Raw genomic sequence first — 21,516 nt, 5'->3', positions numbered from 1 at the left:
AAGGAGGTGTCTCCTGCTCCAGCTTTTTCTTGTAAAGACCCACAGGCAGCAGGTTCCAGTAGAAGAATCGTGCAGTCCTTTGATAGTGGGGACCTGACGTAGAGAGAAGCCAGGTCAGGTTCAGTCTGGAAGGGCAGTTATTGAAGCCACATGGGAAGAGGAAACTAGCTCTGTGTGGGTGAGGAGCATCTAGTCTAGATGACAAGAGGAAGAGACAGTGGCCCAGGCACCAGCTAGAGTGAGGAGGCACAGTGGAAGATGGGGTGATTTGGAAGCTGGCTGTGATCGTAAGAACACTTGAATACAGTGCTCCGGTTAGCCATGAAACCTGGTAGCTGGCAGTACCTGTGCGAGTAAGTTAGTATGTTTCTGCTGGCACAGGAAGACTGGGAAGGAGGACGCTGGGCACCTACCGCTCTACTTTACTTGAGCGCGTTATTGGGGACAGGGTAGGGTGTAAGCCTGTACGGAATGGCCATCGTGGGTGGCATCAGATGTGGCATCCCTGTAGCAGATTGGTCAGTGATGCGGAGAAAGACTATCAGAAAGATCTAGCATCCACTGATTCTGCCCTCCAAGCCATGTCAGGAGCAGACCACAGCACCCACCTCCTTAACCCAGAAGCCTGGATGTCACCCTCTACTGTCTCCTTCCTTGGGGGAGAATAATTCAAGCTGCTTCTGCTTCTAAATACCCAGGACTCTGCCTTTTGCGTCTCCCTTGCCTGTTCTGTTCACCTCATCCATTCTTTGTCACTAAGGGATGCTCAGGAGAGCCACAGTGATCTCCTTAAAGTGTGATTCAGGTCACGCGATTCTGACCTGGAAACCGTTAATAGCCCTGCAGGGTGACAGTACCACCTTTCCAGATTCTGACTCTAATCCCACTTGCTACTCAGAGCAGTGTTTTCTTTCCCTTTGTTGTTTTTGAGGAAGGGTTCCACAACGAGTCAAACTTGGGATCCTGCTCCTTGACCTTCCCAAGTACTGGGATCACACCACTATGACCAGTAGTCTCCCCCCACCCCCATTTGTGTGTGTGTGTGTGTGTGTGTGTGTGTGTGTGTGTGTGCAAATGCTAAATTTACCCATCTTGGTGGCTTGACACAAGGTACCCCTTCCTGTCACAAATGCATTAATGCTCACCTGTGTCAGTGTTGGAAGGAAGGCAGGTTGGCTGTGGGGACTGGATCTTGAAGGGCCAGGAAAACTGGAAGAAGGTCACATTTCCTTTGAGTGCCCTGGAGGGACCGTAGCAGGACTGTACAAGACAGGCTGTAGGGCTATGGCTACCAGATCCCTTAGGGAGCTAAAAGACATCTGCTAAATCCACAGAGGCTGCTAAAAACAGAGGAGTGGTTTTTTGGTTTTTCTTTTTTTTTTTTTTTTTTTTTTTTTTTTCTGCTTTGTATTTCAGCTCTGGTGTACTTGAACTTAGTAGCATTATTTTTATCGTTTGGAGTTCTTGAGGAAATCATACAGATGAGACTTCCTGGGACTGCCCGGGTCAGGGCACAAGGCCCAAAAGGCTCTTGCTCAGAAATTCTGGGACATCTCTGTGTGAGGAAGGAGCTGGACTTTGGGAGGTGAAGAAGTGGCTTTGGTAAACTGGCCTGTGTCTGTCTCCTCGGTGTTTCTGGTAAACTGGGAGGTAAAGGCCAAGGAGGAAGACAAGCAGCGAGACTCCGTGTTCCAGGCATCCTGCCACCTGCAACCCTCGGAAGCATCCACGTGTCAGGAAGGAGTAGAAAGTGCACAGGAGAGAGCGCTAGGTTGTTGTCTGGAGGGTGCCCCTTGAGCAGGGTTAAAGCCACCCTTTTCTCTCCCTGGGAAGTGGGCTTCATTCTTAGAGCCTCTGGGGCCACTGTGACATTTATTGTTGCTATAGAGTAAGATTTTGGGGAGGATTGTGTCTTGCCAGTGTGTGACTGGAGTCCTGCTGCCTTTACTGGCACAGACCCCAGCTGTGACCCAAGCTCGGAGATGCCACTTGCCAGTTATGGGACTTTGAAGGTTTAGATTCTTTGTGCCATTGTTTTCTCATCTCTTAAGTGGGCAATTAAAGAGCCCTTCCCGGGGAGTATATGGGTCATCTGCCCTGTCAAGCCCACAGCTCTGGGCCCAGCGGGAAAACGCTATAAATACTCTAAATTCTGCTGCTGCTGAAATTGGGGTTTCTTTGCACTGGGCACTGTCTTACTTTGGCTTTTGCTGTTTTGGGTCAAAACCCAAATTGGGGAGCAAGGGTGTATTTCATCTTACATCTTTTGGTCCATCACTGAGGGAAGTCAGGGCAGAATGTGAAACATTGTGGAGGGTGCTGCTCACTGGTTTGCTGCCCTGGGCTTGCTCAGACTGCTTTCTTCTATAACCCCTCCTTATGAGCAGCACTTCCCGAAGGTAACCTGGGTCCTCCCACCTCAAGCGGTAACGGAGAAAATGCCCCTACACATTTGCCCACAGCCTAGTCTGATGGAGGCAGTTATTTTGAAAATTTCTCTTTCCGAGTATATCTAGGTTTGTGTCGGGTTGATAAAAATACAACCATCGCAGACACCACGTTGATAGCACCCTGCCACACACACACAGTTGTCCTCTGGGTGTTTTAATAGACAGGGTACCAGTTCTAAAAGCAAGAGGCTCAATCCCACACCCTAGAGACGTCTGGGACCTTCTGTTCCAGAGCTCTGCCATTCTTAGGCATTTCACCCCTAGAACATCCTTAGCCTTAAACAGAGTGAGAAGAGCCAGAGTCAAAGTCAGCAAAGCTCAGTGTGGCTACCCTTGCCTGGGACCACCTGAGATGGGACGATCCCTTATGAATGTTACAGGAAGGAGAGAGTCATGTGAGGTGTGATCACACTATAATAAGCTTTTGAGGAACAGGTTTGCCCTTCTGTGTACAGTGAGCATTCTCCTAGATGGGAACCCCAGGGCAGGTCCTTTTTTTTTGAAAAAAAAAAAAAGGTGTGTTTTATTTTTAATTATGTGCATGTGTGTTTGTCTGTGTGAGTATGTGCACATAGTTAAACACTGTCAGACTTTGGAAGTAGCTCAAGCAAGAAGAGCATTGCTGGAGTGAGTGTTGTCCAGATGAGGCTTCTTTGTGTTTTGTAAGGAATTATTTATAGTATAGGCTTGCCTTGTGCTCATAGGGTGCTGTTCTCTGTGGTGGCTGGTAGAGAGAGGTAATGGTGGCTCGGGAACTCGGACATGGGTCAGAGGACCTTTGGTCTTAGCCCCTTCTATTTCTAGCCGTGTGGCTGAGGGCTGCTACTTAGTATCTCAGGGTTGTGTTAAAAATGGGGCCATTAGGAGATGGAGAGATGTCTCAGTGATTAAGGGCAGTGACTGTACTTCCAGAGGACCTGAGTTTAAATCCCAGCAACCACATGGCAGCTTACAACTGTCTGTAACTCCAAGATCTGACACACTCTCTCGTAGACATACATGCAGGCGAACAAAACACCTGGACCTGCCCTCACATTTGTAAAACGGAGATAACAGAACCCATCCTGTTGATTTCATCTTTATAAGCTTGAAATAAAGTCACATGGACATGCTTTGTAAACATGTACACAATGTTTATTACTAATGCTGTATCAGACTGTTAGTCTAAGGCAGGGCTTCATGAAGGTTAACATGGCGGAGTGGGGAGACAGTTGGGAAGAAAGAGGAGAAAAGGATTGCCTGTAGCCAAAGTCAGTGGCCTTGCAGAACTCTCCCTTTGTCCCTTCACTTGTCTCTGATTGCTGTGACCAGGCCTCCCTGTCCTTCTCTCCCTTCTCCCTTGGTCCTTGGCCTCCAACTCAGCCTGGGGATTGTTTGGGCAGTGCCTCCTGTGAGCTGATGCTTCTAGAAGGAGACAGAGAATTTCCACCCAGGCCGTAGATATGTGATCAAGTAGGTGGAAATTGTCTCACCAAGCAAACGTAGGGTCCCTAAGGGAAAGCTTTATTTCTGGGCGCCTCTGGTGCTGTCTCTCGAGGGGCCCGAGGCCATGGAGACGTGGTTAGTTTCTGTACTGGTTCTAAGAAACCACCAGGTTTTGCTAGAAGGCAGGAGGAAAGTGAATAGAACATCCTAGGCAGGGAGGGCAGGTCTACAGTTCTAGAGTCTTCAGGACAGAGGGGGAGGGGGCAGCTTGCCCTTCTCTGAGCGGATGGTTCCTGGGGGTGCTTTATTTCTCTCAGCAGCTCAGGCCTGTTCCTTCAGCTAGCTACCAGATGGTCATGGGTTTAAACCCACGGGTAGCAGTTACAGATGTGATGTGACATTCCTTCTACCCGGTTCCGCTTTTGCTCTTGGTGGCCCCGCATCTCCCATCCGCGCTGAACTGCTGTCATTTCTGTACTTGACTTCTCTCACCTGCCAGTAGTTACCCACCAACCCCTCTTCCCTCCTTCCTCTGATCCTCTCAAATCCTAGGGGAACACAGCTCCTCCCGGCTGTGGGCTACATAGAGCAGCAGAAGTAGCATCCTCCTTTGGGATATAAAACACATCTAGATTCCCATGTACTTGGTGAGTCACCTTTGGAGCCCACCTATTTAATGGGAGTGTGACACCACCCCCCACATTAAAGAAACTTCTTAGCAAGCTGTGGGTGCCAGGCCATGCCTTTGGTCCTAGTTCTCAGCAAGTAGAAGCAAGAAGATCTCTATGTTTGAGGCCAGCCTGGTCCACAGAGCGAGTTCCAGGACAGCCAGTGCTATGTAGAGAAACCTTGTCTCTGGCTATACAGAGAGAACATGCCTCAAAAGGATAAAGATTCTTAGCAACTGTTTTTTCTCTTTAACTGGTCTCACTCATGCCTGGCTGAGGCCCATAGGGGACCCCCACCCGGGGAGAGCAAATAACCCTGCTCCCTCACTTCTGTCTGCCTGAGCCCTGTGCCCGCCAGGGTCTGCTCCATTCATTTTCCAACAGGCATAAACAACTTATATTTCTATGACTCCCTCCGGGCCAGGGCCACTTCACAGAGGCCAAGGCATAAATTAGCTGCAGAACTTATAAAAGTCACCCACAGGGCTGTGTAAATGTTTGAAGCCCAAGCCCCAGGTCCTGGTCGCACCCACCCAGACAGTTTCTTCCTGCCCCCTCTCGGCCCTCCTCTCTCTCCCCCTCTTCCTCCTCAGAACCAGGATGTTTTTCCTTGCCTCTTCATTGTTTCACTAACCTGGCAGGCCTCCTTTGGTGGAGCCCTGCCACAGCTTCCCCTCTGGGTGTGAGCTAACACAGTGAGCACACAGGAGCCGAGACCTGCTCTTGCACCTCCTTAGCTCTTGGCAAGGCATGGCACAGGCTGCCAGCCTCGGCTTCCTTCCAGAGGTCCCCCTTGGCCGAGGAGCCTCTGCTGTAGCTTTTTTTTTTTTTTTTAAAAAACTTGTTTTCCAAAGGATGAGAGGGGCAAAGAAAATGCAAGCTGTAAGGTTAGGTGCCCTCCCAAAACAAGCTAGACTACCCATTGCAGAAAGTTTTTGTGTATTCTTATTTAACTGAGTGGGACTCTTCTGGCCCTCAACTTTCTCTTGAAGACCAACAAACAAAAAAACAAACAAGCCCCTTGAGTTACTTTTAAATCAAAGAGTCTGAGGTCCCATCAAGGTCTTTCAGCCTTTCCTACTACCTGAATAGACTACTTCCCTCCATAGTGATCCTCAAGGGCCCCTCCTGGCCAGCTCTGTTTCTGGGAGGCTCACCGTAGTCTTAAAGCTCCAGGCTCGCCCCTGCCCTGGCCCTACTTAGCTCAGTCTGCAGATCTGTCTCTTCCCAAGAGGAAAGGACATTGTAGTGAACAGCTGACAAAGGCTGGCTCTCATGGGCAGAGAGGATGGTGTGCCTTGTCAACTTGACATTCTTCATCATTAGAGCCTGTCCCAAGGTGTGTGTGTGTGTGTGTGTGTGTGTGTGTGTGTGTGTGTGTGTGTGTGTGTGTACATGCATATATATGTTCCTCAGACCTTAAGTACAAAAGCTTTGTGATGTGCATGATTTTTCTTAGGGGCTTCTCCTTTTAGGATAGGAACAAGGAACGAAACGAAGGTCCTGAGAGTCCTGGACTGCCTGCATTGACGCTGAGTCTTTTGTTCACACAAACTCATTTGGCTCCCACATGAACTCCACCCAAAATCATTACATCCGCAGCAGCAGTTCAAAACAGCCTGAAGCGGCTGAGCAGGGTATGCAGTCACCTTCAGATGACGACCACTTTCCCACACACCCAGGTTCCTGCCTGCCCCCAAGAATATCCCACCCCTGGCCATCCTGTCTGAAATCCCCCTCATTTGAAGAGTTCCGGGGAAGGGGAAGGCCAGGAGGTTCCTCCCAGGGTAGGGCCTCAGCAGCTCTGGGAGGAAGGAGGGCTTCCCAGCCCCAGGTTTTGCTTTGAAAACTCCCAGGGGCACAAGCTGTGCCTCACTGGGCAGGCTTCTCACACCCCAGAGGGACTCAGCTGACTTATTTACACAGCTCAGTGCTTAAGGTAGCTCTCCCTATCTGACTCATCCTTACAGCCCATGGCTGGTGCTCAGTAAAAATATATGTTCTGGTTTTCGATGCGGCTAAATATACCCAACATAAAAGTTAGCGCTTTTTACATAAAAGTTAACCATTCCTAATTTCCATTCATCAATCACAATCACCCACCACCTTCCTCCCCAGAAACTTTTCATCCTAAATAGAAACTCTCAAGAAATAAGCCCTGGCCTCAAGCCCCAAGTAACCTCTGGCCCACTTTCCACCTCGACGAAGTTTATATTCCAAGTACTTCACCAGTGGGATCATCCAGTGTTTGTCCTCTTGTGTCTAGCTTGTTTTGCTCACACATATGGGTCGTTGTAGCTAGCCATTGTCTGTATATACCACATCCTGTTAACCCGCTCGCCCACTGCCTGCTTTTCTGCTTGCTGTGAACACTGCTGCTGTGAACGTGGGTCAGTTATACATTCAGGTCTCTGCTGTCTGTTCGACGAGCTTGAGGCCCAGAAGTGGGATTGCTGGACCATATGCTAACTCTATGTTTAAGTTTTTGCAGGGACTGCCGGACTGTTTCCATGGCAGCTGAACCAGTTTGTTTACATTTTGCTGGCGGCACATATAATAAACTCCAGTCCCTCTACATCCTTCCTAGCCCTTGCTGTCCCTCCCCCCCCCACCGCCTTAATAGTAGCCATTCCTATGGGGGTTAGAGCCAGTATTTTGAATCTATGTATCACAGGTTAGACAGTGGATTTAGAACTGCAATTCTTCCTCCTGCACTTCGGTCCTGTCATCCAAGAAGATTTGATTCATTATCATGTTCCCTAGAGGACCAGGTCACCTTTAGAGAGGAATAGGGAGATGCCAATGATAACCTAGCCATTGGCCACAATGATTAGTACACAACAAGGCTGTAGCAAGTGACTTGGCCACACACTGTAAATTAATTCATGGGGAGCTGACTGGGTTTCTCTTTTGGGCACCCACTGGTTTTAACTGGGATTAACTGGGAAAGACACCAGACATTATAGTCTCTGCTCTGCCATTTTCAGGGTTAACCTGCCTGGTGCCTCAGTTTCCTCTTCCATTAAAGAGGGGAGAATTACCCTCTTGCCTGCCTACTCAGAATGTAAATCTCTATAAGGATAATTTAGGCCCCTTAAATTCTCCTGTAAAAAGTGCTTTGTGGATAGGGAAATCTGTGGGATTCTTAATTGACTCTTGGGATAAAAGCATAATTTCATTCTTGTGGGAAGGATCTGTAAGCTCTGTTTCATGCCTCTCTTCGGTAAGTGGCAATCCACACACTAAATAAACCAAAAAGTGGGGGGTGAAGGTCTCCCTCCTCCTTAAGACTTTTCTCCCTATGTGAGCAATCCAATTTTAGGAAAAATATTACAGAGAAACGCAGTCACAAGCATGAGACCCCATTGCTGCGATCTAACAATTAGGTGTGAGGTGCCAGACACACAGCTCAAAGGGGACTTTTCAAGTTCAGAATCTGGGGGTGGTAGTGCTCTGAGGAGGGGCAGGGTTGGCGAGTTCCAGGGCTGGCGATGAGGGTGGTCCAGGTGCAGGCCCTAGTCACAGGACCTTGATCCTTCACCAGTAGATAACTAAGTGAACATTCTGCAGGCTCGGGCGGCCCCCGGGACCCTTCAGTTTATACCACCTTCCCCTTGCTAGGTCTTTGTCATCTGTGTCCCTGCCACTGGCCAATTGAAATCCTTTCAATCGGACCCTGATCTTCAATTCTGCCTTCATCCCCATCTGCCACCCCTCTTCCTTGTCAGCCATCCTAGGCATTAGACAGATGTTTGCCGCTGGGAGTAAAAACATCACCTCAACTTCATGTGTTGGAAGCAGACTTTCCTTGTTCCCCTGCCACTCTCTCTATTGTGGTTACTTTCAGCATTTTTGGACATCACCTCTGCTGGAAGCTGGTTTAGACATCCAGTTGCTCAGTCTTCCAGAGACCAGTGTGCAGCTGTTGGCACAGTGAGTCTGGTTCCAAAGCCCATGCCATAAGCACTGTTTCCCTCTTCTTAGGGAAAAACAAGGTTGGCAAAGTTGCATTAGAGCCTGAAGTTTGAAAGGCAGTGGGATGTTTTTTGGTTCTGGTTTGGTTTTTTTGTTTGTTTGTTTGTTGTTGTTTTTTTTTTTTTTTTTTTTGCTCCCCCCCTCCTTCAGCCCTACCAGCCAAAGACCTGCAGCCTCATGAAATACGTTGGAGAAATAAAAGGCTTATTCTTCAACTGGGCCCTCCAAACACAAGCTGGTGCCAGGCTGCACTTGACATTTGGCCTTCTGTAGGTTGGATGGTGAGGGTAGGGGTGAGACCTCCAGGGGCAAACGGCTTGTTCATATAACACAGGCCCATCACTGCTCGGGAGCAAGGCTAGCCTCTCCCTCTCTCTCTCTCTCTCTCTCTCTCTCTCTCTCTCTCTCTCTCTCTCTCTCTCTCTCTCTCTCTCACACACACACACACACACACACACACACACACACAAGGCAATTGATGGGGATGTGGATTGGAAGAGTAGCTGCTGAAGCAGCTGCTAATTAGGAGATTCGATCCCAGGCTGTGAGAACACCAGCTTCCCAGACAGATGTTTTAAAACATTAGGATGCTACAGGCATGGAAGTTATCAACCTGGGGGGTGAAATCTCCAAGCAAAGCAGTGTAACACTCTTGTTAGTCTGTAGTACGGGGCAGTTCTGGCCTGACACTGGTAGCAGAGTAGAGATGGATAGCATCTTTGTCCAAGGGTGGTTGACAGTGCAGACACACCAGCTCCGGGGGCTGGTGTGGCTCCGTGGTCACGGGTTTGATTGGAGATTACCTCTGATCTTAGAGTGGGGAAAAGCTAGAACCAAAGGCACAAAGAGACACTGAATGACTTCTTACTGATCTAGGCAGCGCTGGTACCTACTAACCAAAACCAGCAGGTCTCAGGCCACCAAGCATAGCAATTCTGATCCAACGTGTATCTTGCCTCTGGATGCTCTGGAGAGAGGCCCATTGGCCTCTTCTCTGTGGCTCGTTCACTATGTCCACAGTTGACATCGATGGAGGCTGGGTTTCAGGGACTAAGCAGTTCAAGTTCAAGTTGTGTCCTGAGGCCTTTGGACATGGAGTCACAAGCCATGAACGCACTTATGTTTTGTAAATGCCACTGGAGCCCAGCTCATATCACTACTTATAAATCCCACAAACCAACTTTGTATTTAACGGCTACAGACCACCTACAAGGGAGCAGTTTGGGGTTCAGTTGAAGTCATCACAAAATGACTTTTCCAGATCTCCAGCCTTCGTGTCTTTATACCAAGATACCAGATGTGTTGGTTGCTTTTCTGTTGCTCTGAGCAAACGCCAGGACCGAGACAACTTAAAGAAGAAAGTTTGTTTTGGCTTGCATTCTAGGAGAAAATCTGTAATGTCAGCATGGCGGCAGGTAGCAGGGGTGGCAGCAGGAACGGGGAGCTGAGTACTCACACCCTTCGCTGTGAGCGCAAAGCAGAAACTGGGACCGGCAAGAGAAGTTTAGCTTTGAAAGCCCACCCCCTGGTGATGTACCTCCTCCAGCAAGCCTGTGCCTCCTAAACCTCCCCAAATAGGGCCATTACTGGGAACCAGGTATTAAAACAGGGGAGCCTCTGAGGACTAGGCTGCCAATGGGCTGTGTCTTCATCCTCCCCATTAGCTTTTATTGTTAATAAACCTACATATAGTTTAAAGATTGAATGGATTTTTACAAAGTTGTAGTGAAACTTCTGATGACTTCCGACGCTGTTATAATTTTGTCCATATCTATTAATTTTATTTTGGTTTCAAGTGATGCCCACTAATTTCTCTCCTTCCAAGGGCCCCCAGGGTGGATGTGACACATTTTAGTTCTGCTTGATGTTAGCTTGAGGTCCTGCCAGGGAGCTAGCCCTTGGCACCAGCGAGTCTGATCTCTACCCTTCATGTTCCTGTTAGCTAGGGTTTGTTCTACCTTAATAACTGCGTTAATTAAAGAATGGCGTTTTAAAAAGAAACTCGCAGTTTCTTTAAATGCACACAATTCCCGTGCACGTTGAATCACCTTCCTTCTGGTGTCTAGGGATTGCTTTCTTGTTTGAAATCAAACCTCTGTCATTTCTTTTAGTGTACCGTCTTAAACCTGTGACAATTGGCTGACATGCCTGTTAACATATTGAAGCTGGCCACCAGGTTCTCCCAGCATCCCTCAGGCCCTACCGATTACAGACAATGGCTGCTCTCCCCACAGCTGCTTTCCCTATATAATCTAGCCATTTTGGTCACCCCGTTCTTTTGGCCCTTTCACCTCTTAGCTAGTCTCTTGGCTCAGGCCCTGCCTCTAGGTGGGCAGCTCCTCTCTCAGTGGGCAACACTCTCTCCTCACACAGCCCAGCTCAGTCTGCCCATGTTCCCTCTGGACTCTCCCAGATCGCTCTGCCTCTGCCTGTGCTCTCTCTATACTTATAAGAAACACTTCAACCCCTCAGGAGCAGTCGGGTTCTTTTCTTTCTGTCCTTTTCTCACTCAGGATGGAGGGCAGTGAGCTCATTGTTGAGCGAAAATCATTGTACTTGATACGTTCAGGATACTTGTGAAAGATGATTTAGCTGCAGGTGCAATCCCAGCTGATCTCTTAGCACACTGCAAATGCTGCTCTACTGTATTTCTTTGGTTTCCTTCGTAGCTTGTTTACCTCTATTTGCTGTTTTTCTTCTAGTTGAGACTTTTGAGAATTTCTACGGGCTCACTATGATATCAACTTACATTCATATATATACATATATGTATATATGCATATATTTATATACACATATATGTCTATATGTGTATACATGCACATATATAAGTACATATTACATGCACATGTACATATATATACATACATAAACACATATACATATATGCATTTATATATATACACACACATATATGTATATACACACACCCTAGGATTTTTGTTAGAAGTCCTTAGCTTAAAGATTTGTGCTTTTCATTGGTTTAGGAAAATTCTCCACCATTTTCTTTGTGAATAATGATCTTTGGCCTTCCATTCTCTTCCCATAGAACTCTAGTTAGGGACTGGAGACATGGATCACAAGTTAAGAGAAATTGGTGCTATTTCAGAGGACCTGAGTTTGGTACCCAGCACCTATGAGAGGCGGCTTACAGTCACCCGTAACACCAGCTCCAGGGAGGCCTATGTGCTCTTCTAGCTTCCAGAGATACCCACCCACCCACACATCCCCACGTAAATTTTTTTAATTAAATAAAATTCCAGTTCAATATGTATTCAGCTTCTTCTTTCTAATTTGCTAAACTTTTGTTTATAGTTTTGGTATTTTTACCTAGTTCTTAACATCCTCTCTCTCCCTTTTTAAATTACGTACGTGTGCCTGTGTGTCTGTGCAGGGGTGCGTGTTAGAGCCCTAAGTCCAGGTGTCTGTTAACATACACATCTTCAATGATTCTAGTACTGGAGACCTTATCTGTTCGTGAATGTTTTGTGTCTGGCTCATTTGCGATTGTTGTTGTTGTTGTTGTTGTTTTACTGCAGTGTGCTGTTAGAGGTTTTTGTTTGGTTTTAATCAGGAAATGACAGGAATTGCTCTGAAAGTTTGTCCGTACGGAGTGTTCAAACGGCTTTGCCAGGTCCCTGGGGCTCCATCAGGACCACTCCTGTCCCCACTATTCACTGGTGGAAATCACCCTTTTATATCATCTTTAGATCTTTAGATCACCTTTTAAAAGATTGCATCCACAGGACTTAACGCCACTTTCTGGAATCATGCGGGGGGAATGTTAATCTGTGCTGCTCACCCACCCAAGCTTGGCTTTGTGGTTTCAGACTCTACAGTGAGGTTGCTTTAACTTTTGTCTTAAACCAAGAATGGGCTGGCCAGGCTTCCTCGCCGTGCCTCTGCGAGTTAGTTCCATTTGTCTCTTGTCCAGAGTCCTACCTTGCACAGTTTCCTTTGAGCCTCCTGGAGAGTTCACACCTTCTGCCGCTTGCACCCCTGCCTTCGTCAGAAGGTTGAGATGTCCAACTTCAGTCTTTGCTCTCCCGACTCTGTTCCTAGGTTTGGCTGGGTTTGGGCCTCAAAGGATTTGATTCTTCCCTGATTGCACCAGCTCAGAAGTGCAGTTAGGACTTTTTTTTTTTTTTTTTTTTTAAACATCTCTTTTATTCAGGATTTTTAGCTGTCAGGACTATTGAGGACACTGCAGGGGACTATTGTCAACCTTGTAGTTTTATTTATAGGGAACATTTTTCCATTCTTGCATCTTTAGTCTGCCCTCAGGGAGATAAGATGGTTGCCTGTGAGCAGTGCTCTGGCTGCGGCCACTCTTCCTCCAGTGGAATTCCTTCAGCTGACAGGGATTTCCACTCCTGCCCTCTGAGGAAGGGGCTATCACTGCCTTCTCTGAGGCCAGCTATACTTCCCGGTGGCTGGGCCCCCTCTGTCTTTTTTTTTTTTTTTTTTTTTTAAATAAGGCTCTAATGGAGCTAAATTTATTATCTTCCTTTTGTTTCTGACTTCTGAGCCTTGGGGCATCACTCTGCCTTTCGGCAACTGCTCTACCACCCCCCCCTTTTCTGATTTCCTCTGAGAGTAATTTTTCTTATTGTGTCCAATTAACCAAAAGGGTGGAGAAAGCACCCTTACACCTCTGTGCTGCTTTAACCGGTTCAGGGGAAGCCATGGACCTCTGCAGAAGAGCAGAGAGAATAAGGAGAAAAGCATACCCTGTAGGTTGCTTTATTCACAACCTTAGAGACTTTGTGGTCACCTCTGGCCGCACCCTCCCACCTCCCACTGTACCATGTCGGGCAGGCTGGGCCCCCAGAGGAGCCCAGATGCCCTAGCATTTCCCTGGCCTCTCCAGGAAGCCTCTGCTAATTATCACCTCCAGGAAAGAGAACCAAGACATGAAAACAGTAGCTCTCAAGGGACTGAGAGAGGAAATAACTCCCTTAGAAAGTTCTCAGAATCTCAGAGGGCAGTTTCTGTAATCACCAACCCACCTCAAATAACCTAGCTGGCCACCACAGTGGGGGAGCTATAGCCACACCGGCCCGTGGTTAGTGAACCCTTAAAACACGGCCAGTAAAGGGCTGGAGGATGGTTCAGTGGTTAAGAGCTTTTCCAGATGACCTGGGTTTGATTCCCAACAGCCACCAGAACCTTCTTCTGGCCTCTGAGGGAACAGACATAAAAGTGATTCAGATATACACTCGGGAAAAACACCCACACACGTAAAGGGGCGGGGCACAGTAAAATATTAACTGGGCTTAATGTTCAATAAAAAACATAATCACTATCACAGTGCTTCTTATACCAAGTTTATATTGAAATGATATTTTGAATATGTTGAATAAAATAACATTTCACTTTTTCTTATATGTATTTCAAGTGGCTACAAAGTTGGTTTTATGGATTGTGAGTTTTGCTCACTTTATCTTCTGGGCAATAGTAATCTAAAAGATAACTTGTTCCATTTTTTGTGTGTTTGTTATATTTAGATGTACATGATAGTTCTGCCTGCCTGCAATCTCTGCTTATCAGATGGTTTGACAGGGTTTTTTTGGGGAGGGGGGGCTGGGCATATAAAGATAGAAGTTACTTCATTCATTCCCCAGTGAGAATTTTCCGTGGTGCCACAGCCTCCAAGCCCAGGCACAAAGAGAAATATTCCCAAATCAGGAAAATAAAAACAGGGTGGGGAGAGCACTTAGAAAGATTTAATTCTTCGACTTGTGAGTGCACACAGGTGTTTGGATATATGCAATGCATGTGTGTGCAGGTGCCTTCAGAGACCAGCAGAGGGCGCCCGAGTCCCTGGGCGCTGGGCTGGACCAGTACTCAGTACTGGTCAGTACTCGGTAAGAGCGACAAATGATCTTTACTCAGACGCCATCACCCATCACAGAGTCAGCTCCGAAGGTCGTTTTGGGGTGCTGAAGGTTTCTTAAGGTTCACTTTTCAAAAGCCATTGAGTTTTCAGTGATGTATGTGTTATTTCAGCCGCTGCAAGGAACCAATGGCCCGAAAGTAACAACGCTGAACCCCACATAGGATAGAGTCAGGAGGACTATTCAGGTTCCAGAAAGGGACTGACAGCTCATACTGCCAGATTGAGCCATAGTTCCTCAGAAGCCCCCAGAAAACGCCTCTGTCCTCCCTGAGACAAGTGCTAAGTGGAGGGACATGTCTTCTGGCTGAGCAAACCTTGAGGCTCTGCACCGTGGACCCTCCCTCGTCTGAGATCACCACGGCGCAGACCGCTCACAGCAGCTTGTTGCGTGAGCATGTGTGTCTTGATGCTCATTCGTGTATGTCTAGTCTTAGAAAACAAATTCTCTGCCCCATTCCAGTCCCACCCCCACATCCGAAGCAGCTGTGTTCGTGTCGAGACTCTGCATTGGGGTACATTAGGCAGGTCCTCCTCAGAGCCTCTCTTTTAAGTCAGACTAGGGAGGAAGGTGCAGATTTGTGGAACAGACTGGTTGGTCCTTTTGCATCGATGGTCCATAGCCGTCTAAATCCACACCTCCTCCCTCCTCCCAAGAGCCTGTCACACAGTCATGTGTCCCAGCGGGTGGGAAAGAAGGCTAGGCTTTGTTTGTGCTGATGGAGTTCGAGTGGTTCTTGCTGCTCCAATTTGCACAGTCGGTGGCTTAGTACTTCAGCGAAGGACTTGTGAGTACAGATCAACCTCAGAAGGAAGACAGGAAAAGTAGTGCCAATTAGGCACACGCATAGATAGCAACAAAGCCCGCTCTCTCGGTCCTTGTCATTCTCGCTCTGAGGTTTTGGAGACTGAAGCTCCCCGCTGAGAACCTTCCCCACTGAGAATCGTGGACAGACTAGTCAGTCCAGCCCATGGAGAGCAGGCAGCAGGTTTCCGAGTGTGGAAAGCCTAAATCTGTGTGTCGAGTGAGCGGGCAGTACCGCTGAGAAACCGTGTGCCTAGAGTGAGCAAAGCTCTAAGGAGGTAAAAACGTGTGGCGTCCTGTGGGCCATCAGCGCCAGCATCCTCACAGGAAGACGGCAGAGCAGTGAGCGGGGTAGGGACAGGATGTTTGCAAGCCTGGCAGTTTCACCTGATATGGTGGGAAGACTGGCTGAAGGGGTTTTTTGCACAGTGGAGCAACTGTGTTCACAGTCTGAGGGAGGAGCCATCTGGCAGCCAGCCTATCAGGTATCTGATATGGGAGTAAACGGGGACCTGAAGTGAGTTGAACCATCAGGTGAACGTGGAGACAGCAGGTGCTGACTGACAGGTGACTGAAGAACTGCTCGGCAAAGAGACTTTACAAAGGAGGGGCTGGACACCTCGCCTAACAGGCACAGAGTCCTGGGTTCAGTCCCCAGCACCATATAAAACACACGTGCATTCCCAGACTTCAGAAGGTGGAGGCAGGAGAGTCAGAAGTTCAAAACTGGGCTGGAGTGACGGCCCAGCCGATAACTCCGATTCACGGCACCCACACTGGATACCTCACAACCACAGTCAATGCCTCTTCCGGCTTCCATAGGCACGCACATGCACACATGCATATACGAGATACATAATCTCACACACACACTCACACATACACTTAAAAATAAATCTTTTTTTTTTTAAGTCCTTAAAAGTCATTCTTGAACTGAACCACCAACCAAAGAACATGCACAGGCTGGACCTAGGCCTTGCACTTATGTAGCAGATGTGCAGCTTGTTCTTCATGTGGGTCCCAAACAAATGAAGCAGGGGCTGTCCCAAAACCTGTGGCCTGTATATGGGATATGTGCTTCTAACTGCCTTGTCTGGCTGCACCTAGCCTCCCAGAGATTTAAAATACCAGGGTACGGGAATATACCTAGGGGGCCCCCACCCAGTCAGAGGTAAAGGGGAGGGGACAGAGGGGAAGGATTGTAGGAGGGGGTGACCAGGAGGGGAGCAGTGATTAAGATGTAAAGTGAATTTTCAAAAAGTTATCCTTGAGTTTGAGGCCAGCCTATGCTACATGAGACCCCACCGCCACCTCAAAAATCAAAATCAAAATAAAGATCCTTAAGCCAGACACAGTGGCACGTGCCTTTAATCCCAGCCCTTGAGAGGCAGGCAGATCTCTCAAGTTTGAGACCGGTCTGGTCCACAGAGTGAGTTCTGGGCCAGCCAGGGCTACTTAGTGAGATCCTATCTCAAAAACCAAAACCAAAGCAATACAGAAAAAGATTCATATCAAAGGCAGGAAAATTGATAGCGGCTGAGCACCTCAGGCAGAGGCCAAAGCCATCAAAGGTGACTCTGCTTTCACAACCTTGTGACGGTCTGATTGGGGGTACCCTACTCTGTAAGGGAAAGGAATGAAGGCATTTTGTGTTGCAGCTATTCATGAAGGTTGTAGAGCTCAGAAGTCCTGCAGGCTACTCTCTGATTCGGCTGACTGTCCAGTGTTAGGAATTCTGCATGTGTTGAACGTGAGAAATAAATCCTTGTGGTCCAACACTGATTTCTAAAATGTGGAACAGTGGTTCTCAACCTTCCTAATGTGCCACCCTCTAATACAGTCCCTCGTGTTGTGGTGACCCCCCCCAACCATAAAATTATTTTCGTTGCTACTTCATAACTGTAACTTTGCTGCTGTTGCGAATTGTAATGTAAACATCTGTTTTCCGACGGTCTTAGGTGATCCCTGTGAAAGGGTTGTTCGACCGCCCCCCAAAAAGGGGTTGAGACCCAGAGGTTGAGAACCACCTCAAAATCATCTGAGGCTTAGCAGCAGCTGGCTCTATTACTGGTAATCGCTCCCCCGAAGGCCGATCTCTGGTGAGGCCAAAAGACAATCTTTGGTTGGTGGTCTCTCCTGCAGTTTGTTTTCCCCAGGATGAGGAGTCCTTCCTGCAGCAATCTGCGCATTTCATAGACTTCGAGGCTGAGCCCACCAGAGATAATGAGACATTTGGAAGTCCGCTGGTGGGATTTTAACTGTTGTCTTCTGCTTTCAGCTTTGGAGAGCCTTTCCCAGATACCCAGCAGCAGTTCCAGATCACAAAGAGAAACCACCTCTTCCCAAACAGAGAGTGGACCGTCCCCAGGCTTCCTGGAGAGGATGAGGGGGCGCCCAGAAGAAAGGACTGTGCGCACACACGCGGCAGGCACCTCCCTTCCAGCTCTGGAACCTAGGAATCCAACTGTGCTCTTCCAGAAGAGAAATTCATCTGGCCAGGAGCACTCCGAGCCACCATTCTCCTGGACCTGGAGTCACCCTCTCCCCCGAGACCACCCCTCGTGTGAGTACACTCCTGTCCCCAGCTGAACCGTCCAATCTCAAAATAACCCCAAGCGGATGGGTATAGCCAGATGTCGAAGTGCGGTGTCAGGCTAAGGGGCGACAACAAGGAAAGGACGATTTAAAAGCCATCCCTTCAACGCCAAGTGCTCTGGGTTACAAGTGTAGTAAATACAGCCACCTCGGTATTGAGCTTCATATATTAGTCGTCTGGTGGCCGCCATGTCCCCACCTCCTGTCTCCCTCTTTTCTTTTTCTCCTCTTCTCTGTACACACAACAACGATGATTGATGATTACGGTGACTGAGGTGAGTGCTTAGGGGAGGCCCTGTGACAGCGTACTTGAATGAAATGTGAGCCCAACACTTTATGTTACAATTTTGAGTCTTGTTTGTTTTTGTAAAAAGCACGGGTGTTGCATGGCTTTTGTTAGGCCCCGTGGTTGTAGAGAACTGTCTTGTCCCATTCAGCTGCCACCTCTGGTGCACCAGCCTCCGCTAAGCTACTCTAAGCCAGGAGTGTCTCTTCTGAGCCACTATGTCACACACTTTTCAGACCAGGTCAGCTGATGCCTCCCTGCCCAGAGACTGAAGCCCTCGTGAGGACATTTCTAGAAGAGTTCAGTAGTTAAAAATTGGGGGTGCCCACATGTGTTCACAGATCCACCCCCCCGGGGGGGGGGGCACATCCTGCCATGAGCCAAAACGATGCATAAACTGCTTCTCTGTGTGCTGTTCAGGCGTTGTTTTTAGCCTTGGGCTATGGGAGGACAGACAGCGCAGTAGCATTTGTCCTTTCGAAGTCCTTTTAAGTCATGGGGGCTTTGTTTTTAGTTTTTAAAATACATTTGGCTTTCTATTTATTCTTTGAGAATTCCATGCATGCATACAGTATATTTCAACCATCCTCACTGCCCCTCCCCAATAACCACTGTCCAGCTCCTCCAGACTCCTCCCAGATTTTCATCACTTTATGGCTTCATAGCCTCCCTCCTTCCTTGTCTCCCTCCCTGTCTCCCTTCCTGTCTCCCTTCCTGTGTCCCTCCCTGTCTCCCTCCCCAATCCAATTCGTGCTGCCCATAAATCCATTGGTGTGAGGCCATCCATTGGAATATGATCAACCTACCATGGACCACATCTCCTAAAAAAAACCAATTCTTCCTCCCAGAGCCAGCATCAACTATCAATAGCTCCTCTGCTAAGGTGGGGGTTTATGTTCCACTTCCTCAACCATGACATCGCAGTTTGGTTTTTTGGTTAAGTACTTGGCAAAACTGGGAGTTTGTGTTTGTGTCATCAAAGCAAAGACTGAGCCCAGAGGTCTCCTCTAGAACACCCATTTAAAGGGCCCGTCTTCTTGCCTAGGTTAATGTTCATGCACTTCTCTGCTTATGGGGTGCGGGCAGAATTCATGGTTCATGTTTGGAGGAGATTGCTTTTTAAGATTATTCCTAAGTGGCCTAGAGAGATGCTCAGTGGTTAAGAGTCCTTTCTGCTCTTCCAGAGGACCCAAGTTCGGTCCCCAGCCCCACATCAAGTGGCACAGAAGTCACAGTGTCTGTAACTTTAGATCTAGAGGATCAGATGTCTTCTTCTCGAAATCCATAGGTACATTCTAACAAAGACAAACACAATCTGCATAAATTAAAAATAAATAAACCAGCCTTTTTTTAAAAGATCATTCGTAAGTGTGGGTTGAATTAGACCAAAGCTAGCTATATGGGAGGCCCTGTAGCTATGATGCTGTGTAGCTTGGGGCTCTGTGGCCTGGTGATTTACAAACAGCCTTGCATTTTCGAGGAATCTCTACCATGATTCTGGTCAGGGTCATTTATGTTAATCGTATACATCACACCTAGTACTGTGGTGTGTTTGAAATGAATCCACATTTTTAACTTCACTGGGCTGGACTCTTCATCTGCAGGCAACTGACCCTCACATTCTTCCTTTTTTTTTTTTTTTTTTTTTTAAAGACAGAGTCTTACTGTGGAGTCCTGACTGGAACTCACTATGTAGAGCAGGCTGACCTTGAATTCATAGAGATGTGTTTATCTCTGCCTCTCAAGTGCTGGGATTAAAGATGTGAGCTGCTAAGCCTGCCTCTGGCCCTCATTCTTTGGGTAGTTGTCCTAAAGCAGTGGCTCTAACAACCTTCCTAATGCTGCAACCCTTCATGTTGTGATGACCCCCAGCCATAAAATTATTTCATTGTACTTAATAACTGAAATTTTCCTACTGTTATGAACTGTAAGGTAAATGTCTGTATTTTCTGATGGTCTTAGGTGGCCCTCTGTGAAAGGATCATTTGATCCCCAAAGGGGTTGAGACTCACAGATTGAGAACTGCTGTTCTAGAACCTTCCATCTCTAATGTTTGGAGTTTTGCTAACTTTCATAGTCCTTGAGTCTTACTGAAGATTTCTCTTTCTTAGTGGCTTGGGTATTCTTCTGTAGGTGACACCAGACTGCCCTCTAAAGTGTTCACTAAAGACTTTAGTGCATATTCCAGCGAGTACCTAGGGCCAACGAGGAAAGAAAGCTCTGCTGTTTTTAACGTTAGCCTGACACCTTCTAGCCTACTGGACACTTTTCTCTCTACTGAATGAACATCATGAGATTCTACTAACCCTTTCTGAGTCTGTGACTGGCACAGGAGTTTGGGGTATGTAGGCAAGAATGCCTAAGGAGGGCCAGCAGGACCTGCCAAGGCAAACAAGGCAAGTCAACCTGCCTCACCAGCCTGCTCTGTGAGCAAAAACAAGCCATGGAGTCCTGGCTCAAGGGGACAGTTTGTGTTCTTTTCTAGCAGTGTGACCTGGGGGAAAGCCCAACACACCAGTCAAGTCTGTAATGTCCCTCGGGGGTTGTGCCTACAGATGACAAGCTAAGGGCATAGTGGGAGTTTTTTTTTTGATCTGAAATGTGGTAGCATTTGGTGACCCATACATGCTCAACTGTGTCATCTGGGCTTCTTTTACTGCCACCTCGATACACAAGTGTGCGTCTGATTGTCCTGTGGGGCAAATCTGTGGGAGTTTTGTTTGTTTGTTGGGGTTATGGGTCTTGGTTCAGTAAGAAAGCAGGGACTGGAGAGATGGCTCAGTGGTTAAAAACACTGGCTGCTCTTCCAGAGGTCCTGAGTTCAATTCCCAGCAACCACATGGTGGCTCACAACCATCTGTAAAGGGATCTGATGCCCTCTTCTGATGTCTAATGATAGCTACAGTGTACTCATATGCATAAAATGAATAAATACGCCTTTTAAAGAAAAAGAAAAAGAAAGCAGGTTAAGCAAGCCACTAAGTAGCTCCCCCTCCATGACTCTCTTCAATTATGGGCTTTTACCTAGAACTTTACAATAAAATAAAATAAACTTTCTTTCTTTCCTGAGTTGCTCTTGGTCAGTATTTTATTATGGCCATAGAACACAAACCAGAACACACTGTTCAATCCAGCCTCTTCCCCGTCCTGGATAACCAGGGTTTAATCTCTTTCTAAATAGAATCTGCATCTTACAGCACCAAAGTATAGCCAGAACACGAGCCAGGGGGCTACGAGACTAGAAAGCATATCTCTCCGCCCTCTCCGGTCTCTCTGCCGCTCTAGCCTTTGCAGGGTCCCTTTGATTGTTCGGCATGGTGTGGGGTGGGGCTATAAACAAAGCAACAAGTGGTCCCGGTGAGGAGGGCGGGGAGGAAGCGCTCTTCTGAAGGCACAAATGTGTATGTCGGATTGTG

General features: G+C 47.7%; 1 protein-coding gene across 1 annotated transcript in view; it reads left to right on the top strand.

The window, feature by feature from the left end:
- HEG1 (heart development protein with EGF like domains 1) overlaps positions 1-21,516 on the top strand; it is a 74,331-nt gene that overhangs the window by 6,877 nt on the left and 45,938 nt on the right. The window contains exon 2 of the mRNA XM_080919440.1: positions 17,498-17,782. Within this exon, the coding sequence (XP_080775566.1) occupies positions 17,498-17,782 (285 nt within the window). The remainder of the gene's footprint in view (positions 1-17,497; positions 17,783-21,516) is intronic.

Source organism: Micromys minutus, assembly GCF_963924665.1.
Source record: "Micromys minutus genome assembly, chromosome: 7".
NCBI lineage: Eukaryota > Metazoa > Chordata > Mammalia > Rodentia > Muridae > Micromys > Micromys minutus.
Note: the sequence above shows the minus strand (reverse complement) of the source record. Positions and strands in the feature narration are given on the sequence as shown.